Consider the following 23,947-nt stretch of genomic DNA (forward strand, 5'->3'; position numbering starts at 1 on the left):
TTGAGACTAGGTGTCTCTGTGTAACAGCTCTGGCTGTCCTGGAACTCACTCTGTAGACCAGGCTGGACTCGAACTCACAGAGATCCGCCTGCCTCTGCCTCCTGAGTTCTGGGATTAAAGGCGTGTACCACCACTGCCTGGCTCAGAGAGCACCCTTTACATGTTTTGGTCATTTCATACTCAACAACACTTGTCCTGCGGCCTGCAGTTTGTGTTTGTGAGTGGCCCATGGGCACCTTGCACAGTGTGTCTGGTGGCCTTGTGTGTCGATGTTTTTAAGTAATATTCTCAGTTGTAACACTTTCCCCTGGATATTGGTGCTGCTCCTTCAATGGTCTTTAGCATTGTGTGTCTCTACTACATTTTTTTTTCACATTTTAGCTCATCTCTGCCCCATCTTTTATTGTGTGTTATACACTTTCCTCGCTGCATTCTTTAATGTGTCCAACATAGTTATTTTTAAATCGTTGTCAAATAATTTCACTACCTGGATCCGGGCATGGTAGCCTATCCCTATAATCCCAGCGCTTGGGAGGTGGATCAGGAACTCAAGGGCATACAAACTCAAGGCCAGCCCGAACCCCAAGATACCCTGTCTCAAATCCCAAATGATAATGACAATGGCTTTGCTGACCCCTTAACTCCCACAATGGACTGCCTTCTTTGTTCCTCTTTACTCCTATCTTGTGAAGTTTTATTAAGTGGTTGGCACTGTGTATGAAAGGCCACTGGAGACAGAGAGACAAACATCATCTGTGCCTAGAAATGAGCAGTCCTTTCTTTATGTTAGTGTAGCAGTCAGGGCAGCCCTGGGACTGTGGGTCCTTCAGAATCCTTCACTTTTCTTTATGGTGGGGGAGGGGCTGCTCCTGCTGCCCCGGTCCTGGCCTGGCTGAGTGAGTGTTGGGGTGTGTGAAGTGGTTGTTCATGTTGTTCCTGCTGATGCATTCTCCCCTCCTACATGGCTAGGGCTCTCTTACCTCACCTCACCCCAGCAGCCCCTGCCCCTGGTCCTGAGGGGATGGTGTTAGTTAGTGTGTCTCTCTCCCCTCTATTGGCAGTCAAACCTCCAGGTCTTGGGTGGGGGGGGGGGGGGGGGGGGGTTCCTTCAGCCTTCAGCTCTCATTCTTTCCTTCCTGCTGTGGCACCTGCTCTGCCTGGGACCACACAGAATGAGAGGTGCTTCCTCCACCTCCCAGGTGGCTCGGCTTTATGTGACAGGATTTGTGGGGCTTCCAGTCTGGAAGCGGTTAAGATGGTACCCTGTGGGCTCGGCTCCTGAGTCTTCCACCTGCCCACGGTCTGTCTCAGAAAACTTTCGGAAGGTCACTAGCTAATGCATATGGGGTCCCTGAATCTGGGGCGTCGGCGTCTCTAGTGGACGCGCTGGCCCATGTGCAGCGTGTAAGGATTTGGAATCTGCACTTGCTCCCTTCCCACTCACCTTGGAGGCTGCTGTCTTCCTCACTGACTCTGCGAGTGGAGAAAGGATTCGAGGGCCCTGCCTCCCCTGGGAATTCATGTCATACCTCCCCATTAACTCCTCTGCCCCCAGGTCGGGCAGAGGCTGTTTCTGGGTTGAAAATGGGACTTTCCTGAGTAATTCATCTTATTTTAGTAAGATGAGGAAGTATTGAGCCTGTCAATTTGAATAAATCGAGCTTATTTTTTCTCTCATTAAGATGACAGACACAAATATCTTGTTACTTAGTTTTGGGAACCGATTACAAGAATGATGTTTTCTTTATTGTTTTTTGTTTAATTATGTATTCTGCTCTACTTTCACATCAGACAGCTAATCAGACTTGAAAATAATGCTTTTTTAAAATCATAACAATTTAATGGGCTATCTATCTCAACATTAAAGAAACCAACATTTCAGGAAAAGGTTTGTTTCATTGGCCTACAGTGTGGCAGGAGAGGGCTTGCTTTGGTGGGATCGATGAAGGATGAAGTTGCTTAAATGAAAATGTAACCTGCTTGTTTGTTTTCCCTAATGGTTCAGGTATCGGTGGCAATTTGGTGGCCATTCAAGCCAGCAGGATCTCTACCTACCTCCATTTGCACAGCATCCCTGGAGAACTGCCTGAGGAGCCCAAAGGCTGTTCCTACCCCTGTAGGACGTTTTTTGGTTCAGGTAAGTATGTGTGGGTGGGGGAGAGAGGAGTGGGTGTATTTTGTCTGGAACTGCTGCCCACTGACAGGTAAATTTTGTGGAATCTATATTTCTTTTTGAATCTATATTGTGCTGAGCTAAGCTCAGGGAACAAAGGCCTTCCATGTTCCTGCATGCAGTTGCAGAGCATCTTTGTGACATTTGCACTTTATATTCCTGTGTCTGAGATATCTTGCTGCTTCAGAAAGAGGAACCCTAGCTGGGCGTGGTGACACACGCCTATAACCCCAGCACTAGGGAGGCAGAGGCAGGTGGATTGCTGTGAGTGCAAGACCAGTCTGGTCTACTCCAGGACGGCCAAGGCTAACACAGAGGGACCCTGTCTCAAAGAACCAAAAACAAAAAACCAAAAAACCAAAAACAAAAAAAAAAAAAAAAGAGAAAAGAAAGAGGAACCCTATGTACAAACAGAGAAAGCACCCGCGGTTTAGACACAGATGGGCTCTGTTCCCCCCCCCCCCCCCGTATTACTCCTTTTGCCTCTTGAAAATATGGGTAATTTGCTCTGAAACAGGACATTAGGGGACAACCCAGTGACAGGGAACAATATTATGTGACTACAGTTACATTATTAAGCATTATATTTTGTGCTTGGGTGTTTGCCTCCAAGTGTGTCTGTGCACCATGTGCATGCCTGGTGCTCCAGAGGCCGGAAGAGGGCGTCTGATCCTCTGTAACTAGAGTGGTAGAAAGTTGTGAAGCCAACCAGGCATGGTGGCCCATGTCTGTAAGCTGAGCACTCAGGGAGACAGAGGCAGGCGGATCTCTGCGAGTTCGAGGCCAGCTTGCTCTACAAAAGGAATCCAGGACAGCCAGGCTACACAGAGAAACCCTGCCTTGAAAAACCAGAGGGGGGGGGAAGTGTTATGAGCCATCACATGGGTCCTGGGAATCTAACCCTGGTCCTTTGGAAGAGCAGTCAGCGCTCTTAACCACTGAGCATCTTCAGCCCTCCTTGTAATATCAGAAATGGGACAATAAAAGAAGACATAAAAATCAACATTCCAACTTTTGCATTTTCCTCCTCCTTTTTTTTTTTTAAATGACCGATACTAATGCTCTCTAAAATAAGTTTTTAGAGCTGGGCTCAATGGCACATGTTCTTAGAGGCAGATACAGGTAGGTTGCTGTGAGTTCGATGCCAGCCTGGTCTACAGAGTGAGTCAAGGACAGCCAAGGCTACACAGAGAAACCCTGTCTGGAAAAATAAAAAATGAATGAATGAATGAATGAACAAATGAAAGAAATTTTTAATCAACCATCTTTTATTTGATTTTATAATTACACCTAGTAGGAGAATTTCCAAGAGTTAAGTGAGTTATAAATAATTGAGATTTATCTTCAGCAGTTGAATTGATGGCTGCTGCGAGCTGTGGGTTTGAGAAAGAAACCTTCAATTTGTCATTTTGTTTTTCTGGGACAGGGTCTCACTGTTCAGCCTTGGCTGGTCTTGAACTTGAGGTGCTCCTGCCTCAGCTTCCACAGTGCTGGGATCATAGACATGTGCTACCGTGCTCAGTGTATACGTTCACTTTATTTCCCAGCCGTACAGGGTCTTGAACCTTGTGACTGCTAGGCAAGCAAGCCGCCTTCCGCTGAGCTGCACCCCCAGGCGCGGCCTTCCAGTGTGATTCCTAATGTGCGCGTCTGCATCTCACCTTACAGGAGTGAACAATAAGTCGGCCCAGGTCCTCCTGCTCCTGGTGGTTCCGGGCCACTTGATCTTCCTCTACACAATCCACCTGATGAAGAGTGGCCACACCTCCCTGACTGTCGTCTTTGTTGTTGTGTACCTACTTGCTGCTGTGCTACAGGTGAGAGGGGGCAGCCTCTTAAACATCTCCCCAGCACACCACAGAGTTACCATTCCAGAAGTCAGCTGAGGCCTTTGCGTTGACTGCATCTAAAAGCCAGTAGGAAGCCAGGTCACTTCTGATGCAGCCGCGTGCGTGCGTGCGTGTGTGCGTGCGTGCGTAGGCCAGAGAACAGCCTTGAATGTCGGTGCTGGCCTTCCACCTTGTTAGAGGCAGTGTCTTGTTTGCCGCTGCCTGCTGTGTTTCAGACTGGCTCTCTGGTGAGCCTCCAGGGACTCTCAGGTCTCCGCCTCCAGCTGCAGCGGCACTCGGATCCAGATGTGCCCTCCTCTGCACCAGGCTTCGTGTGTGTCCTGAAGGTGCAAACCCAGGTCCTCACACTCGCAGGACACACACTTCACCCACTGAGCTGTCTCTCCCACACTCTCCACACGTGATGTTTGTTTTAATTTCCTAGCAGCTTTAAGAGCTGTGCTTTTAGCTGGGCATGGTAGCGCATACCTTTAATCCCAGCACTCGGGAGGCAGAGGCAGGTGGATCGCTGTGAGTTCAAGGCCAGCCTAGTCTACAAAGCGAGTCCAGGACAGCCAAAGCTACACAGAGAAACTGTCTCGAAAAACAAACAAACAAAACAAACAAACAAAAAGAGCTATACTTTTTACTTCTGTTTTGCTCATTGGCATGTTTTTAGTTTTTAAATTATATACTGATAATCTCTGGTATGGGTTTATTTTCTCTATTCCATTTGACTCAGTTCAAAAGCTCATATTCTTTAATTCTGGGGAAAACTTCCTTAAATAACTTTTTAAATGAAATTTCTTTTCTCTTTTCTTTTTTTCTTGATATACAACCCAAGCTGGCCTCAAACTCAAATGTAACCTAGACTGGCCTCAAACTAGTGATCCACTGGCGTTTGCCTGTGAGTACTGGGTCGCATCACCGTGTCTGGCTTTTCATGGAATCATCGTGCATGGCTACTCCACTAGACTTGCATCAAATGTACTTTTAAACATTCTCTGTTTCATTAGGTTTGCTTTTTATATTTCTATTCTGTGTTGTGTAAAAGGCTTTTAATTTTTAAATTTTAGAAGTTTTCTTTTATGTAAGCAAACCCTTGCCAAAACCCTTGCCCACACACACACACACACACAAACGCACACACACACATTCACACTCAAGATAAAAGTAGAAGGGGTCCTGGTTTGGGACAGGAAGGCATTTGGAGAGGGTAGTAAGTGGGATGTCTGTGTGAATATCAAAACACATTGTGTGTATATGAAAACATGCAACCCATTATTATGTATAATTAATACATGCCAACGAAAAACATTTAAAAGTGGGCCGCTGTAATAAGGGTACACATTTTGAGAATTAAATAGTACCCAAAGGTTCTGCATCCCTACATCCATGGCTCAGAGACCATCACTTTGAAATATTTGTAGCTATTTTTTTCTGCCACTCTTTGTAAGTTTTAAAGTAAACTTTAAGCTTATGATTGATCCCCTTTTGACTTTGGTTGAAAAAAAAAAAAACAAAAAACCTGAGGGCTTTAGGGCCGTTCCATTGTTTTTATTGTAAGGCAGATGGTTTGCTGTGGCTGTATTTCTTTGTGTGTTGTTTTCATTGGCATTAATAATTCTTTTTTTATTTTAACTTGGGTCTCTTCCCATAAACCCAACCTCAGTGTTTCCAGCTGTCTCAACTTCTCCTCCAGGCTTCCGGTTTAATTTCATAGACGTGGTGTCCCATACAGCGGGGAAGTAAACTAATATCTGGGGTGGTGTCTGCATTGGCTTCCGGGGGGCTTGCCCTGGAGGAGTGAGGCCAGCGAAGGCTGCTAGAGAGGGTTCCGGTTAGAGGCCACATGGACAAAGCTGCAGTGAACCAAGCTGGCCTTGGAGGGTCTGCTGTGTGCCAGCAACCGCCTTCACACGCCAGTGCACTGCGTTCTCAGTGTTACAGAGATTTGTTCTTTGATATGAGGCAGTGATTTTCAAAGGGCAGGACAATCCAGAGTACGTAGAAAGAAAAATTAAAACGTCTGCCTGCCGGGTGTGCTTAAAGTATGTTTTATTGCCTTTATGATTACTTAATAAACATATTAGCATAATATTTAATAAATATCTTCAGATATTTTCTATGAGAGCGGCATAACATGGGATTCTAGATGGCTGAATTAATACACAGAGTGAGGAAACACAGAACTGTGCCAGAAAAGGAAAGTCGTATACATAATTTGAGGGTGGGGTGGGTGAGATGAGGTCATAAGGCAGATCATCTGATGAGGAAAGACCTTCAGTGTCAAGTAAGGGAGGCTGGAGTAGATTCTCAAAACAATGGAATCCTTACAGCTAAATCAGGACTTTTAAAAGCATCTCCATTAAAAAAAAAAAGCATCTCCGTGATGCTCTCTATCTTCTGATTTTATTAAACCACTATTAACTTTTTAACTTTTTACTTATCCATTTAATTTTTGTTTTTTTGTTTTGTTTTTCGAGACAGGGTTTCTCTGTGTAGCCTTGGCTGTCCTGGACTCACTTTGTAGACCAGGCTGGCCTCCAACTCACAGGGATCCACCTGCCTCTGCCTCCAAGTGCTGAATTCCAAGAGTTGTGGGCCATCAGAGCTACATAGAGAGGCTTTGTCTCATAAAGCAAACAGACGTCGAAGGATGATGAGGCAGTTAATCAGTACCGGGGCTAAGATGTCACCCGGTGACCAGGCAGACAGCTTGATCTGTGGGCTTATTTACAGTGCTAGAGGGGTCACGGCTTCAGGGACCAAAGGACGCTCACGAGCCTGGGTGGCTGGTTTGACGCATTGTTTGACGATTGGGGGTGTCTTTGTGTTGTCTAGCTGTCCCTTGCTGTGTGATCCTTGGAAAGAATTAGTTCCCAGCCAGCTACTTTAGAAACCAAGGCTTTCATTGGTTGGTAGTTTGCAGAGCATGCTCAGTGAGGCCAATTGTTTGATGAGAGGGGCTTAATAAAGCAGTTTGGGGGCAAGCAGGCTGGTCCGTCCTCTCTTCAGAGTGTGGGGACTGTTTCAGCCTCCCTTTCTGCCTTCGGTGCTCAGCACGGAGAGCCCTGCACACCTTCCCACCCCACCTGCGTTGCTTCTCCGGTTTGTGGAGAGCTTCCGGTTAAAGTGTCGTTAAACCAGGCATGGTGGCGCAAGCCTTTAATCCTAGCACTTGGGAGGCAGAGGTAGGCGGATCACTGTGAGTTGGAGGCCAGCCTGGTCTACAAAGGGAGTCCAGGACAGCCAGGATAACATAGAGAAACTTTATATCGAAAATCCCCCCACCCCCCAACCCCGGAAAAAAAAATCAAAACAAAAAACTATAAAGTGTCAGTTAACACAGCTTTTCTCTTGTGTTTTCTTTCTGCTGGGGCAGTGTCCAGACAACAGCATTTGAGACTGTGAACAGTAAATACTGAATGGCTCTGAGACAGAAACAGAATCAGATGTATTTCTGAGAAGGCTCCCCTCGTTGGTCTCTGTGGCTCCAGAGTGCTTCCCTGTGGTTTAGTTCTTTCCCCTGTAATATTCATTCCAGTTTAGCCTGAAGTGTAAGCAATGCTTTTAGCTGGCCAAAGACATTTTACTATCTTTATTTTATTTTTATATTGATATTTTGCCTGCATGTATGTCTGTGTGAGGGTTGGATCCTCTGGCACTGGAGTTAGAGATGATTGTGAGCTGCCATGTGTGTGCAAGGAATTGAACCTGGGTCCTCTGGAAGAGCAGTCAGTGCTCTGAAGTGCTGGACAGTTTCCCCAGCCCCCATGTTAATGTCTTTAATTATCATTAATTAGCTATAATTCACTTGGATTAAATCAGTGCTCTTGAGTCATGGCCTCAGGGCCCACTGTTTTATTTACTATGTTTACAAAAGTAAGGGGCCATTTTTTTTTTTGATGTTGTTGACAACTTAAAACTGTTCAGCTCTTCCTTGAGCCTTGATGCCTTCATGTCTCAGCACCAGCAGCCATTGCCCAGTGAGGCAGGTCTGTCAGGGTGCTGGGGGATCACAGCCTCTGTCACCCACTAACTCCACAGAAACGTTACCCCAGTCCCTGGTTGGCGTTGAAGAACTTGATTCCGAGGCAGAGGCCGGAGCCAGGCATTATTCAGGACACGGGGCATGTAAAGATGCCAGGACAAAGGAGGGTTATGTAGAACTTTGCTTCGGTGGTCTTGGCTGAGACTGTCTGCTTTGTGTAGTCACACACAATCTTCAGATAACAGGTCCTCCCCTGTTGTGACCATCTGTAGGTTAGGGCTTCCCAGCACTGCTGAGGCCCTTGATGCACCACCAATAGAGTGGGGGGTGCAGCCAGTGGATAGAGTGGGGGTGCAGCCAGTGGATAGAGTGGGGGTGCAGCCAGTGGATAGAGTGGGGGTGCAGCCAGTGGATAGAGTGGGGTGCAGCCAGTGGATAGAGTGGGGGTGCAGCCAGTGGATAGAGTGGGGGTGCAGCCAGTGGATAGAGAGTGGAGGTGCAGCCAGTGGATAGAGTGGGGGTGCAGCCAGTGGATAGAGTGGGAGATGCAGCCAGTGGATAGAGTGGGGGTGCAGCCAGTGGATAGAGAGTGGAGGTGCAGCCAGTAGATAGAGTGGGGTGCAGCCAGTGGATAGAGTGGGAGATGCAGCCAGTGGATAGAGTGGGAGATGCAGCCAGTGGATAGAGAGTGGAGGTGCAGCCAGTGGATAGAGTGGGAGATGCAGCCAGTGGATAGAGTGGGGGTGCAGCCAGTGGATAGAGAGTGGAGGTGCAGCCAGTGGATAGAGTGGGGGTGCAGCCAGTGGATAGAGTGGGGGTGCAGCCAGTGGATAGAGTGGGGGTGCAGTCAGTGGATAGAGTAGAGGTGCAGCCAGTAGATAGAGTGGGGTGCAGCCAGTGGATAGAGTGGGAGATGCAGCCAGTGGATAGAGTGGGAGATGCAGCCAGTAGATAGAGTTGGGGTGCAGCCAGTGGATAGAGTGGGGGTGCAGCCAGTGGATAGAGTGGGGGTGCAGCCAGTGGATAGAGTGGGGTGCAGCCAGTGGGTAGAGTGGGGGTGCAGCCAGTGGATAGAGTGGGGGTGCAGTCAGTGGATAGAGTAGAGGTGCAGCCAGTAGATAGAGTGGGGTGCAGCCAGTGGATAGAGTGGGAGATGCAGCCAGTGGATAGAGTGGGGGTGCAGCCAGTAGATAGAGTGGGGGTGCAGCCAGTGGATAGAGTGGGGTGCAGCCAGTGGATAGAGTGGGGTGCAGCCAGTGGATAGAGTGGGGATGCAGTCAGTGGATAGAGTAGAGGTGCAGCCAGTAGATAGAGTGGGGTGCAGCCAGTGGATAGAGTGGGAGATGCAGCCAGTGGATAGAGTGGGGGTGCAGCCAGTAGATAGAGTGGGGTGCAGCCAGTGGATAGAGTGGGGGTGCAGCCAGTAGATAGAGTGGGGTGCAGCCAGTGGATAGAGTGAGGGTGCAGCCAGTGGATAGAGTGGGGTGCAGCCAGTGGATAGAGTGGGAGATGCAGCCAGTGGATAGAGTGGGGGTGCAGCCAGTAGATAGAGTGGGGTGCAGCCAGTGGATAGAGTGGGGGTGCAGCCAGTGGATAGAGTGGGGAGCAGCCAGTGGATAGAGTGGGGGTGCAGCCAGTGGATAGAGTGGGGGTGCAGTCAGTGGATAGAGTAGAGGTGCAGCCAGTAGATAGAGTGGGGTGCAGCCAGTGGATAGAGTGGGAGATGCAGCCAGTGGATAGAGTGGGGGTGCAGCCAGTAGATAGAGTGGGGTACAGCCAGTGGATAGAGTGGGGTGCAGCCAGTGGATAGAGTGGGGTGCAGCCAGTGGATAGAGTGGGGATGCAGCCAGTGGATAGAGTGGGAGATGCAGCCAGTGGATAGAGAGTGGGGGTGCAGCCAGTTTAGGCTCTTACAGGGATTATGCTTTATTCATTATTGCAAGCTCAGCCAGTACATACTTGTGAAATGAATATTTAGCAATGGAGATTCTAATTTTACGGAAAGCCACGTCTTACTGCCAGAATTCTCCAGGCATCTTATTACTGTGTCATAAGTAATCACATTTGTTAAAGGTACGTTGAGTGTATCTAGTATTGGTAAGAGGTGAAATGTTTGACAAGGTTCTTTGTGTGGAGCAGTAGTGTAGCAGCTGAAGATGTGGAGAATACACATGAAACAAATGAAGACTTTCCTGATGTTAGAACCACAAATCACATGTGTTGAATGATTATTAATATTTAATATTGATTTATAATTTTAGTGTAAACCAACAGTTACTCCTTAACAAACTTTATACCTAAATAACCACACAGAGAGACTGGGATATATTTAATTAGCCTACAGCACAATGCTGTGCAATAATTACTCCATCCTAAACCTCCAAGCTAGTATAGCCTCCCATTCAGATTTCCCACATTATACTTGCTTTTTACTCATCTCCTGGGTCCAGCTCATTCCTCTGGTGTTTCTCGGTCCTCTCCGTGGATCCCTCCTGTCCTTTTTCCTCTCTCTCCTCCTCTCACTGGACCAGGATGTCCCACCCTATTTGCTGTTCTTGCTCAGCATTGGCTAGTTGGCTTTTATTGGCAATACAGAGAACAAGTGGTGACGTGTTTACACAAATTTAAGGCAGGAGATACTTAGAATAAACATCACAATGCAGAGTCAGGATTGAAACCAGGTAGTGGGGTAGAGAAATCGGCATTTGAATGAACTATGGTAATTTGTGCACAGTCCATAAGAGCATTATGTCGACACACATGCTCTCCAAGGACAGATAAAACTTTCCATGGTGACTAAGGCATCCTAGCAATGTAGATGTTTTAACATCTTAGCCTTGTGAATAGAGCTCACATGTAGGTGTGTCCTTATGCACCTACTCTTCAGAGCCTTTGAATGTTCGCCTTGATTTTAGTTTCAAAAGGAACTCACTGTTCCTTCTCACCAGACTCTCCAGGTAGCTCACAGTTCGCTAGTGTGGACGCGTGTTTCACGTTCAGTCTAAGTCACATGTGGACGCACCTGGCACCATCACTCCTGCCAAAGCCACACCGTTCTGCACCAGCAGCCGTTAGACCTGCAGACCCCCGTGGCACGTGTCTGAGCCGCCGCGAGATGCAAGCCGATGACATCCGGCTTTCACACCTGCCGACTTCTCAGAGCTGCCCCCAGCGCCTGAGCAGCATTTCCAGGATGCTAAATAGATTAATTAGTGTCTTTTCCTCTGGTCCAGTAAACTAGCGGCTGCTTTTCTCCAGATGCTCGAGGCCCTTCCAATGAATACAAAGACCTGTTTTCTCAGTTTCAGGTTTCTCTGTTTATCCTCCATTCCTTTCCTTTTTGCCCTCTACGCTACTGAGAAACCAGTTTTCTTTTCAGCTCTTCCCCTTTCTGACAAAGAAGTTCCTAGTTGCATTGTGTTTGGGATAGAGCTCACCCCTGTGGTGCAGGCTGGGTTTGAATTTGCATTCCTCTTTCCTCAACCACCTTGGATGGCTACGACTGTATTTTTTGTTATTACCCATAATGCCCCTTTTCTTCTTTTGACACTGTATTGCATAGCCCTCCTGGCTGTGTGTCTCCTCATGCTGTGCTGGCTGCCTCGTATATTTGGATCTCTCACCTTGGTGTGGTCTGAACAGGAGTCACACTGACTACATTCTTGTGGCTTTCCCCGCTTGTTTCTGAGAGTCCTGTGTAGCCATTGTTTATCTATTTCACTGTTATGTGATGTCCTTGTGTGAATATTACATAACTTATTCATTCTTTTGAATTTTTCTCGTTTTTTTTATTTCATGTGTATGCATTTTTTTTTTGCCTGCATGTATGTATCCTGTGTGCATGCAATGCCCTCAAGGGCCAGAAGAGGGCACTAGATACCCTTAGACTGGATTTACAGCCAGTTGTGAGCTGCCATGTAGGTGCTGGGACTTGAACATGGGTCCTCTGGAAGAGAATTCAGTGCTCTTAACTGCTAAGCCTTCTACCCCTATATGCTCTTTTTTTTTTTTTTTTCCTGAGCCATTAGCTGGTTTCTAGCTTGTGACCATTGAATATGAGGTATGTTACTGTGGGCCTTCTGGAGCTTTATGTACTTTTGTGTCATGAACTCTCTGGGGGGTTTTAAAAAATATTATGGGTTAATTTTCAAGATAAGTCTTTTTCTCTTGGTGCTGGGGATTTGAACTCTAGGCCTCAAGTGCAGGAAGCCATGCTGTTCCATTGAGTTTTTGCCCTCAGCCTCCCAAATCAAGTTTTAAATGTACATGGGTAAATTGTAATCAGATGATAGGAAATGACACCCTTTTCTCTCTTTGAAATACATGCATGTTTAAGAAGCTTTTCATATTGTCTAACGTCATGATTTTTCAGAGTATAACCATAATACAAAAAAGAAAAGGTGCTAAGAACTATATATGTTGACCGTTGGAAGCTCTTGTGCAGGTGTTTTTTTTTTTTTGTTTGTTTGGTTTTTTTGAGATATGGTTTCAGGTAGCCAAGCTTGACCTGTACAGCTGATGATGACCTTGAACTCCTGAGCCTCCAGCTTCTACCTCAAAAGTGTGGGGGTTGGGGAGATGGCAGGCATGTACCCCCAAGCCTGGCTCGAAGGCTGTTATTACACTCAGGACTTTGAGCACTCCCCTGTTGAAAGTAAACAAACAGTCAGGAGTGAAATAGTGTTTTCCTAGGCTATTTAACTTAGGAAACTGTCTGCGTAGTCTGCGAACAAAGGCCAGATGTGTTTAAAATGCTAAATGCGAGAGCACCTGGCTTGTTAGTTGGCTTTTGTCCTTTGCTCTCACGCTCTTTACATGCACGGGTGACCTATTTGTAGCTGTTGTCTGACGCTCACCCCAGTGAGGGGTGTGATGGGAATGGAGGGACTATCGGAAAGCGTTCTCACATCTCAGCAGATGGGAGGAGGGAGAGTCAGTGTGGAGGGAAGGGAGCTGCCCCTGCCTTTCAGGTTGTGGCCCAAAGTCAGATCAGCCGCTGCCAGGTCTTGACCTTGGTGACAGGAGGAGGAATGCTCCTGCCCCAGTCTCCACAGCACTGAACTTCCACAGGAGAAGCAAACGCTTCCTCCCCATATGCCTCCGAAGCCTTGCCCGAGTGCAGCGTGTCACAGTCTAAAATGTTTGTCACCTGCTGCTCGGGGAGGCGAAGAAGCATCATCATTAGCAGGCTTTTCCCTCCGTAGAAGATAAGGGCGACAGCAGGGTCAAGAATGGCTGCAGAGTACCGGAAATCACCAGCCTGTGGTTTTGTTTTTTCTTTTTTTCTTTTTTAAAATTTTTTAATTTTTGTCTTTTTTTAACTTTCTTTTTTCCTTTTTTTTCCTTTTTTTTTTGTTTTTTTTCTTTATTTTTCTTTATTCCTTTTTTTTTCCAGCTTGTGTTTTTAAAAATTACATTTAGTTACATATTTGTGGTGTGGTGTGTGTGTGCGTGTGTGTGCGTGTGTGTGTGCGCGCGCGTGTGTGTGTGTGTGTGTGTGTGTGTGTGTGTATGTGTATAGATCAGCAGAGACCTTATTTGTAAGAGTCCTCTCCTACCATATAGGTAGGTCATTGAGCGTGAACTCAGTATGAAAGGTCCATTGTGCCATGTGTACCACGATGCGTGTATGGGGGTCATAAGGTCCTCGCCTTCCACTCTGTTTGCCGTTGCACATGCCAGACTGGCCCTCCCGGTACTGCCCCGTCCCTGTGTCCCGCCCCGTCCCTGTGTCCCGTCCCACTGTAGAGCAATGGGGTTGTAGATTGGCTTTCTGTGGTTGGAGGGATTTGAACTCGGGTCCTCACCCCTGCGTGGCAAGCGCTTTAACCGCTGAGTCATCTCTCCAGGCCTTCAGAAAAGATTTGTATTTGCTTTCTCCAATAGCCTTAGGGTCCTACCAACCTGATATTCAGCTCCAGGCTATCCGAGGCCACGTGAGTCCATCTGATGCTGCATTCAGGTCTACACAGCTAGTTCTAGGACAAGCCAAGGCTACACAAAGAGACCCTGTCTCAAAAAAACCAAACCAAAACATTGTTTCCCAAAATGTGCCTAAGCATTTGAAGTATTCTCGATGGATGAATTGTTTGCCATGCCACTAAAACGTCAAGTCTCATCTAGCTTGTTTGGGAGGGAGCGTCTGTCTGTTTAAGGCTTGGGTCTGGTTATGCTGTGTGTTAATTTACAGGTAGAACTCCCTCCAACCCTGCAAAAGCCTCAGTCTCTGTTCAGCAGAGCTGGCGTGGGCTGGGGAAAAACAGTGTAAGCTTTGGAGTTCCACAGTCTCAGCTGGGCTTTATTCTCAGTGGCTGTCGTACCACACAAGTCACATAAGCTGTCTCCACCCAGGTCTCCCCTCTGGAGATAACAGTGCCCACATAGTCCTCAAGGAGTGAAAAGCGTTCCATATTAGCACCGCTCACCTGCAAAAACCTCAGGGAGACAATTCTGGCCAGACAGACATTTTATCTGCACATGAGAAGCAGACTTGGGTTCTTGCTGCATGATAATCCTGAATTACTCCCAGCCATCTGAATCCTAGATTTCAGTGGGGTGGTTTCCAGCCTGGTGACGGGAGGCTGTTTTTTTAAGGGGGCGTGAAGTCAACCTCTCCGAAGCACAGGGGTAGGAAGAGCCGTCCTCGTTTCTGTTTCCGAGGTTTATTTGTGTCATGGTCTTAAGCATTCCTCCTCCCAGAGCAACCGTCTTCCGTCACACCGTCACACCGTGTGCAGGGCTGCTGCTGGCGAGCACAGCACGGCAGGAATGTCAGTGCATGCAACTGCTGACCTGAGCTCAGAGGAGGAGCTGGCCTAGAAAGTCAGGAGCGCCCAAAGCAAATAGATATTCTTGTGCTCGCGTATTTATTTAAATTCTAGGCAGTACATTTATAACTTGCATAATTAGCCGGGGCTACAAAGTTGCCTTTTCAGAAGGCATATTTACCCAGAGAAGTTATGCATATTTCATAGAGAACAGGCAATGTTAAAACATAGTGTGCCCTTGGTTTGGTATCTGACATGGAAAGCGTTTGTTCCTCAATCAGTGATTTAATTTTGAGGCAAAACATGTTGCATTAAGAAGGCTTTGATGGTCACCGTGATTTTTATAATTTTCACCCAGAGATCTGAGAAAACACTAATATATTTTGCTTACCTGAAAAAAGAAGCTTTAAAACTTTACACCTGGGGCTGGAGAGATGGCTCAGAGGTTAAGAGCACTGGCTGCTCTTCCAGAGGTCCTGAGATCAATTCCCAGTGACTACATGGTGGCTCACAGCCATCTATAATGGAATCTGACACTCTCTTCTGGCCTGCAGGAGTACATGCAGGCAGAGCACTGTATACATAATAGTAAATACATAAATCTTTTAAAAAGTTTAAACATGCTTAAAGTCATTATGACATCTTTAAAAAGAAATCATATAGTGCTGGGCGTGGTGTCGCACGCTTTTAATCCCAGCGCTTGGGAGGCAGAGGCAGGCGGATTGCTGTGAGTTCGAGGCCAGCCTGGTCTACAGAGCGAGTCCAGGACAGCTAAGGCTACACAGAGAAACCCTGTCTCAAAAGACCAAAAAAAAAAAAAAAAAAATCATATATAGAGTAAATGTAATAAGAATATGGAAGAGAAAACGCAAAGGAGAAATCACATGTGACAGCAGGCTCTTTCAAGTTATTCAGAGCAAATATTTCCAAATGATAAATACAAACACACATGTAAGTGCTGCCACATACCACCTCCCAGCCTTCTAGTGCTCACTGGCACCCTAACGTGTCATCTGTCCTTGCCTCAACTGTTCTCATGTATAAATGCTGTGCTATTTTTAACATTTGGAAGCTATATTAAAGTGGTATACTTTGCAGACTTCCTAATGCTATTTATATTCAATATTTTTGGGAGGACCCTGCTGTTTGAGGTTGCATTCCTCCTGGTCCCCCTCCCCAGCAGGGCCTCTGGCTCTCTGCCTGACTCCGTCTGGAGAGTGTCTTTAGACAGAGATGCCCCTAACCACATTTGACATATGGCCCTTGACACAGCTCCCTGCTAGCTCTCCCCTCCCTGCGCCTATAGGATAATTAGGTGCTGTGTTCCTGTTCATATGATAGGAGCGAGCTGCCAAATGCAAAACGAGCATCCTTAAAGTGTCTGGTTCCAACCAATTATGACCGCCTATCCTGGAAGCCCCTCCCACTGACACCGCAAGGGGTACTGTAGCCTTTGTTCTCCCTGGTTAAAGGTGAGCTAGCTCCTGAAGTGGTTCCCGGAGTGTTCGATCTCCACTGTGCTTACAGCCTGCCAGGCCCTGTGTCTCATCTTCAGCTCCTTCTGCCTCCGTGGGCTGGTGGCCAGCTGCCCCCCAGGAAAGAGGAGAACCACAAACTGTATACTTTGGGCACATTGTCATTGAGTTGTGTTGTGTTCTGTTTGTTTGTTTGTTTTTTGAAACAGGGTTTCTCTGTGTAGCCTTGACTATCCTGGACTCACTTTGTAGACCAGGCTGGACTCGAACTCACAGCGATCCGCTTGCCTCTGCCTCCCAAGTGCTGGGATTAAAGGCGTGCGCCACCACCACCCGGCTAGTCCTGTTATTTCTCATTCACTTTAGACTCTAGCGTTCACTTGTTTGGCCTGAGACTTAGTGCAGCTTCATTGGCTCGAGGCCTTTGGAACACGAGTGACACGGTGAGGACGTTTGCCTACCTCTCAGTACACTGCTACAAGAATGTCCCTGACTTCCTGTAAGGACCCCGAGGCTTTCCTTTTGATCTCTGGGGAACACCTGGGGACCTGAGAGCAGAAGAACCCCAGTTCCTTAGCCCTGGAAAGTTTCTCCTCCTATCCTGGAGGCTCAGGGAAGGAGAAAGCAAGCAAGCCATTGTTTCTGCGTGGAATCTACATGTCAGTATGTACAGCTGGTGGTCCTCCAGGAGGGAGAGCCAGCGTCTGCTCCTGTGGCTGATGGAGGGTGCCTAGCTGCTCCTAACCCTAACCAGAATGCTAACCCGAATCCCAACGGCAGTACTGAGGGAAGAAGTTGGGTTTTATGACTGTACGAGTCTGAGCCTTACTCAATCTATAAGCTGGGTGGGTTTTGGTTTTTTTTTTTTCTTACCAGGAAAGAACCTTTTGATAAGCACAAAACAATCCTTATTACGTTCTTATTTTTCTCTTTTATTTTTAGAGACAGGGTTTCTCTGTGTGGCCCTGGCTGCCCTGGAACTCACTCTGTAGACCAGGCTGGCCTTGAGCTCAGAGGTCCACCAGGCTCTGTCTCCTGAGTGCTGGGATTAAAGGCAGGCGCCACCACTGCCCAGCTACCCTCAGTTTTTATTACACTCATTTTTAAAGGGTTTTTACTATGCATACAAATTAAGGCCTCTTAAACATTTTACTGCCCAGTGGAACTGATAAAACAAACTAAGATCCTCCCAAGCCGGAAGTGCTGGCACCCAGGAATGTCCGTCTCCCAGTCATCTTTGCTCCAAAGATGCTTGCCATGCAGGCCTGGCAACCTGGCATCCTGATCCCAGGAGCATCCCGCAGAACTGTCCTCTGCTCTCTACATGTGCCGTGACACGCATTGCCCCCCCCTCCCGCCACCAAACACACAAATCAGGGCACACATGAAATGTTTTTTATTCAATTTTCTTGTGTGTTTACATACATGCATTCACGTTTGTGTGGATGCACATGTGTGCATCCATATGTGTTGAGGTCTGAGGACAACCTTGGATGTCATAACTCAGGTACCACCCTCCTACCCCCTTTTGAGACTTGGTACCTCACTCACTGGCCTAGAGCTAGCTAAGAACTGGCCACATAGGCTCTGGCCAGCCAGTGAGGACCAGAGATCTCCCTGTTTCTGCTCCTGAGTATATACTGCCACATCTGGCCTTTTAACATGGGTTCTACATTGAACCTGAGCCTTCATGCTTGCAGGACAGGTACTGTGCAGGTGGAGCTGTCTCCCCAGCCGCCTAAAGTTCAAACCACTGCTGGGTGTGGACAATATTGCTGCTCTAACTTTTCATCCCTTCCTCTTTTTTCTTTGGAATTTCCCTGCCTTCTCATTTCTTCTTCTTCTTCTTCTTCTTCTTCTTCTTCTTCTTCTTCTTCTTCTTCTTCTTCTTCTTCTTCCTTCCTTCCTTCCTTCCTTCCTTTCTTCCTCCCCCTCCTCTTCCTCTTCTTCCTCCTCTTCCTCCCTCCTTGTCATTTGTTTTTACTTCTTCTAGAATTTCCTCTTTGTCTTCAGGGGCCTCCCCAACCACCTTGGCAATAGTTTTCATATCTTGGTTTCTCCTTCTGTCCCTGGGCATCTTCCGTGGCCATCTTTTCCCTTGTATTTAATCAAGATAAATCTTCCTCCATATTATAGATGTTTTTTTGTACTCAGCTGGCAGTGTGCATCCCAGGGCAACCTTGAATCTGACCAACTGCCCTGGGCAGTTTTCGTACACTCTGTTTTAGTTTTCTCCTGTGTCAAAGAAGGAGAGTAGCCCATACAGTATTATGGAAACTGTGTGGGGATTAAGTCAGTTCCTGTGTGGTGGGCCTCTTTGAATGTCACATGGTCCCATCACAGCCCATTTAAGAGACAGTGTTTGCTATTGTTGTAGTTTGTATTTCATGACCATGAAATGAAATGCACAGATTCAAACACTATATTCTATTCCATGTTCATCCCACGGGAGAAAACCAAAATGCTCTGCGTCCCTCGTTTTTAGTGAGGCCAAGCATCTTGTTCATTGGTCCTTGTGTTTCTTTTCTCTCTTGTTGGGTTATTTTTCTTGTGAACTGTATGTAGGAATTCCCAGCAGCCTCTCAAAATATTCTGAACACTAATTCTTTGTCAGCTAAATGCAAGGTAGGGATATTTCGCAAGCCCGAGGCGAGATTTTCATTTATTGACCTACAGAAGTATTTGCTGCAACTTAATAGGTTATTTATTTAATACATATTTTATTTATAAATTTATCCTCCAAATTAAGATCAGAAAGATATTCTTTTATATTCCCTTATAGTTTTCTTCATATATATTTTGTCTGCAATTTCTGTTGGGGTGTAGGGTAAGTCTGGCAGTTTCTATTTTATTTTATTTTATTTTTGAGCTGTGGTAGCATTTGAGATGGGGTCTTTCTATGTAGCCCAGGCTATCCTTGAACTCAAGGTTCTCTTGCCTCAGCCTCCTGTATGCAGCCTTTTTGTTGTTGTTGTTGTTCAGACAAGACAGGTTTTCTCTTTCTCTTTCTCTTTCTCTTTCTCAGGTAGCTTAGCTTTGGCTGTCCTGGGCTTATTTTGTAGACCAGGTTGGCCTCAAACTCACACCGCCCCTTAGAAGATCTGGGGCATTTTCAACTAATATTTTTGTTGAAAATAGATCATTATTACTGTTATTATTGTGAGTGTGTCTGTATGATGAAGGGGCGCCCGAGTGCCCCGGTGTGTGTATAGAACTCAGAGGACAGCTTTGTAGCATTGGTTTTCTCCTTTCACCTTTACCTTGGACGAGCCACCCTCCTTCTGGTAAAGGTGTCTGAGCCAGAATGACAGCGCTTGGCCATTTACAACCAAAGGCAGAGATTAGTACTGTGTGTGTTTACCAGCTGCTAGATGGAGGTGAGGCGCTGCATCTCAGGCATCCACGATGATATTTTTGTTATAAAAAGAATATGTTCCTGTTAATTAGCTGTCTCTCTGTGAGTGTGGTTCTTGACCTGGACACATGCCGTTCCTTCCAGAAACAAGCATTTCGGGCTCGTGGCAAGGGAGACACATGCTCCAGGCATCATCTCTGGTGTTGTTTTGCAGGTGTTCACCCTACTGTGGATCGCTGACTGGATGGTCCATCGCTTCTGGAGGAAAGGGAAGGACCCTGACAGCTTCTCCATCCCGTACCTGACGGCGCTGGGCGACCTGCTTGGGACCGCTCTGCTGGCCTTAAGTTTCCATTTTCTCTGGCTTATCGGAGACCGAGATGGAGATGTTGGGGACTAATGGAGCCTCCAAGCTGTTGTGGGGTCACCCAGAAGGGAGAACACAGGCAGCCACCGCTGCCCTTCCCCAAAGCTCTTCGTCTGTCTTGTGACTTATGTCAGGGTAGTCTGCTGTTCACCCTGACTCCATAAACGGCCTTAACATACTTCTTAAGGAACTTGTGCTGAAACCACAATGAAACCGTATTTGTGCTGCTTCTTTCTTTTCTTTTTTTTTTTTGTAGAATAAATAATTTGACACAGACATAGATTACAAGCTCACACTCTAAAGTTAATTAGGAAAGAATAGAGGATGTTTACAATGAGTAACTTTGAAACCACAGACCTAGCAGAAATATACTTTATTATTAAGTTATAATGCAAGGTTAGAGGCGAAGGAGCTTTGGCTGCTTTTGTCTTACATCTGTGTCGCACTGCAAAGAACGCTGCGACGAGACTGGCACCAGCTGAGCTTCTCCAAGTATTAACCATGCCCTCGCCATGGGACTGAGGTTACCAGTCACAGATTCCTTAACTGACAAAATTCATTCTGCCGAATGTAACGACAAACTTTTACCTGTGTCCAGAACTGCCCTGTGCCAGTGTTCATTTGGGGTTTTTTGTTTGTTTGTTTGTTTTTGTTTTTCCTTTTTCGGACACGGGACTCACCATGTTGTCTCAGCAGGCGGCCTTCCACTTGCAGCCTTCTTGTCCTGGTTCCCTCCTGACTCTGAAAAGCGCTGAGCCATCTTGGCTCATGCCTGCCTTGAAAAATGTCGACCCCGTTTAGAAAACAGTCATCAAAGCAGAAGATGAGTTGGGCATTGTGGGCACAAGAGGTACAAGTGTGAGCATGCGCACATGGGAAGAGAGACAGAGGTATAGAGACCAGAGGGAAAGACATAGAGAGAAAGTACCTAAGAGCTGGGAAGAGCAGGTGGTCCCATCGTCTGTCAAGGCACCCTGCCTGTCAGCTGTCCCTCCAAAGGAGAAGCTGACGCCTTACCTCAGTTAGCATCTCATCACGGCTTCATCCAAGGGACCATCTTGTATACGTGGCTGTTTTTCTCAGATATTTTTCTAAAACTTCGGCCAATATCATAAGCACCTAATGTGGCTACTTAGCTATGAGCACTTTTAGATCGCTTATCACTTAAAACCTACAGTGCAATCTTTGAAGACCATTAAATATTTAATAATTTAAACCCCTGAGGGGATAAAACGCACATGACATTGAATGCCATGGTGAGTTTCTGTTATTGTGTAGCTAGCAGGTGGTTTGTAAATATATTGAGGAAGTGTTCTTATTGAGGAGTCTGTGGTTTAGAGTTAAATATTTTTTACCTGTTTTTAAATGTCATTCATTTCTTCTGCCTTATAGTCAAACTTTTAAGGCATAGAACTGAATTAATTATGAAGTCTCTCCTTTGGAGAGTTATAATGTCACAGAGTGGACATTCTGAGTGGACATTCTGACAAAATAAGCATAAAGTATAAATTGATGAATATTTAGTTGCAAAAATTTTATTTTTTAAAAAAATTAATGAATAATTTCTTTCATTTTATTATAAAGCAGTTGTGAATTTGGGTTTTGCACTTGGGCTGTATGGTTTTGTTTTTTGGTTTTTTTTTTTTCTTGTTTTTTGAGACCGAGTTTCTCTGTGTAGCCTTGGCTGTCCTGGACTCACTTCGTAGACCAGGCTAGCCTCCAACTCACAGAGATCTGCCTGCCTCTGCCTCCCAAGTGCTGGGATTAAAGGCATGCGCCACCAGGCCTGGCAGGCTGTATATTTTTTTCTTTTGAGACAAAAGTCTTGCTCTATATTCCAGTCTAGGCTTAAAGTTGAGACCTACCTGCCTTAGCCTACTGGGATTCATTTTCTTTATCTCTCACAAGCATACGCACACATACACACACACACACACACACACCCCTACACACCTTAAAGTAGCCCCAGTAGTGCTGGCCATCAGTGCTAGGCCACTGTTACACATTCCAGAGCACAGGTGGATGCGTTACAGCACATGGCTGTACATGACAGCACTATGGAGTCTCCTGTCTGTGGTCTATAGCAGGAGCCATAGAAGCGCAGAGGGGTGACATTTTTAGAGACTATAAAATGGCCAGACTTCTTCTAAACCAATACCCTTTGTGATGCTTATCTGTCCCACTCTCGAATGTACAAAGAATATCCACCCCGTTACCTGAGAGAAAGCCAGCTGGAGGAAGGCCAATCAAGTGTCACTAGTCTTTTAGGTTGCTAGCTGGGGAGCCTCTGCCTAACGCGGACCAATTCTGAACTGTTCATGTTCCTAAGGTTGACTGTAAAATGGAATATTTACCTTATAAAATATTTTCCATTTTATAAAGACTTTTAGACTAAAGAACAATGTGTCATTTCTCAAAGCCTCTGAAAGCCACCCCCCTTCCTAGATCTACTGTGCCAGGCAGGATAGCAGGCGGCTGATGGTCACCCTTTGTCAGAACAGCAAAATGCCTAAGATGCGCATGAGGGGCAGAAACACGCGTGGACTAAATGCATTGGAAGGAGATGCACATTTCATTAAAAACAATTACGATCTTTGAAAGTCTCCGTATAAGTATTTAAGTTTTATTTACCCATAAAACTTATTATCAGTCTTAGGTAAACAAACAGTATTTTTATACCACACAAAACCCTGCTTTCCAAAACCCCTTTCCCACTAACTTACCAGGCCCGTTATACACACAGCTAAGTAAATCATATTTTTTTATTCTTGACCATCCACGTTTTTTTTTTAAATGTCCAAACAAAGTTTCTTAGAGGCTAATAAAATAGAAACACATCCTTGTGTGTGTTGTGGAGACACCAGAAAACCGCCCACCATAGAGACTGTCCATGATGATGTAGCCAAGTGAGTCTCTCAGTGGTGGGCCGTACCTGCCTTCCCTGTGTGGACGGTATAGTTTACCCACTGGTAGTGGGCTCAGGCACCTTGGGATTGTTGTAAACCCAAATCAAAATAAAGTTTGAGAAGCGTATTCTTGTGCTGTGGTTTCTTTTTTAATTAATCTCTCAGCTACAGAACACGGACCGTGTTTGGAAAGCCCCAGAAGAGCCCAGGTGATGTGCCTCCCCCTGTGTTTATGAAACATAGTAACGGGGCTTTGAGAACAGCCGCACCCCCAGCCCACTGCTCCACCCGGCTCTCCATGTTGCCTGCTCCTGCCCTTCTCTCCATCCTCCTCCTCCCACACTGAGCCCTGGGTCCATCAGTCCCTTCTGGACAGAGCCTGGCTCTGACGAAACATAGCTCACAGTCTCTCTCTTCCCTCCCTTAGCTCCCCCGCCCCCCTTTCTCCTCTCTCTGCTTGGCGCTGAGCCATGGGATATGGGCTATGAAAGACAAATGCCATTCTGCCCAATCCTACGTTGAATGACCTTCGGTGGCAGGCAGCGGAGTGTACTGCTGCCACCACTTGTCCTTGGCACAGTGGCCTGTCCCCATGAGTTCAGTGAAAGCATACTCACCCAGGTCACCAACAGTTTGTATCGTGCCAAATCTGGTAAAGCAAACAACAAAGTGGTGGGTTAATTACATAGGGGAGGAGACTCTGGCCATTTTTAACAAAATCACAAAGGCACTTACCATTTGTTTGTCCAATTTCCCCATCTCCTCTGAACAGCTAACTATAAAGCACCTGTCTCTGTCCTGTGACCATAGTCTGCTTGTTGCCTGCTAGTCTCAATAAAGTTTTATTAGAATGCACCTGGGGCTACATCCCATCTCCACATAGGACCAAGAAGCAGCTAGAAACAGCATAGCTTGGCCCTTCAACAGTGTGCTCACCATTCCCCTGCCTCAGAGAGCTCCTCACAGTAGCCAACTGGGGTCAGGCATACCATCTGGGAAGGACTTCCAGCCTGGTGAGTCACTTTCTGTAGCCTGGGACTTCCCAAACCTGGATGTCACTAGGGTGAGAGGGAGCTCCAGC

General features: G+C 46.5%; 1 protein-coding gene across 11 annotated transcripts in view; it reads left to right on the forward strand.

Annotated features, from left to right (window-relative positions):
- SLC41A2 (solute carrier family 41 member 2) overlaps nt 1-22,993 on the forward strand; it is a 94,942-nt gene extending 71,949 nt beyond the window's left edge. For all 11 annotated transcript variants that reach the window (XM_084796314.1, XM_084796309.1, XM_084796306.1 and 8 more), the window contains 3 exons: nt 2,006-2,137; nt 3,842-3,990; nt 19,808-22,993. In XM_084796314.1, the coding sequence (XP_084652440.1) occupies nt 2,006-2,137; nt 3,842-3,990; nt 19,808-19,993 (467 nt within the window). In that variant the 3' untranslated portion in view covers nt 19,994-22,993. The remainder of the gene's footprint in view (nt 1-2,005; nt 2,138-3,841; nt 3,991-19,807) is intronic.
- Nucleotides 22,994-23,947: the final 954 nt, after the last annotated feature.

Source organism: Acomys minous (genome assembly GCF_964271855.1).
Source record: "Acomys minous genome assembly, chromosome: 9".
NCBI lineage: Eukaryota > Metazoa > Chordata > Mammalia > Rodentia > Muridae > Acomys > Acomys minous.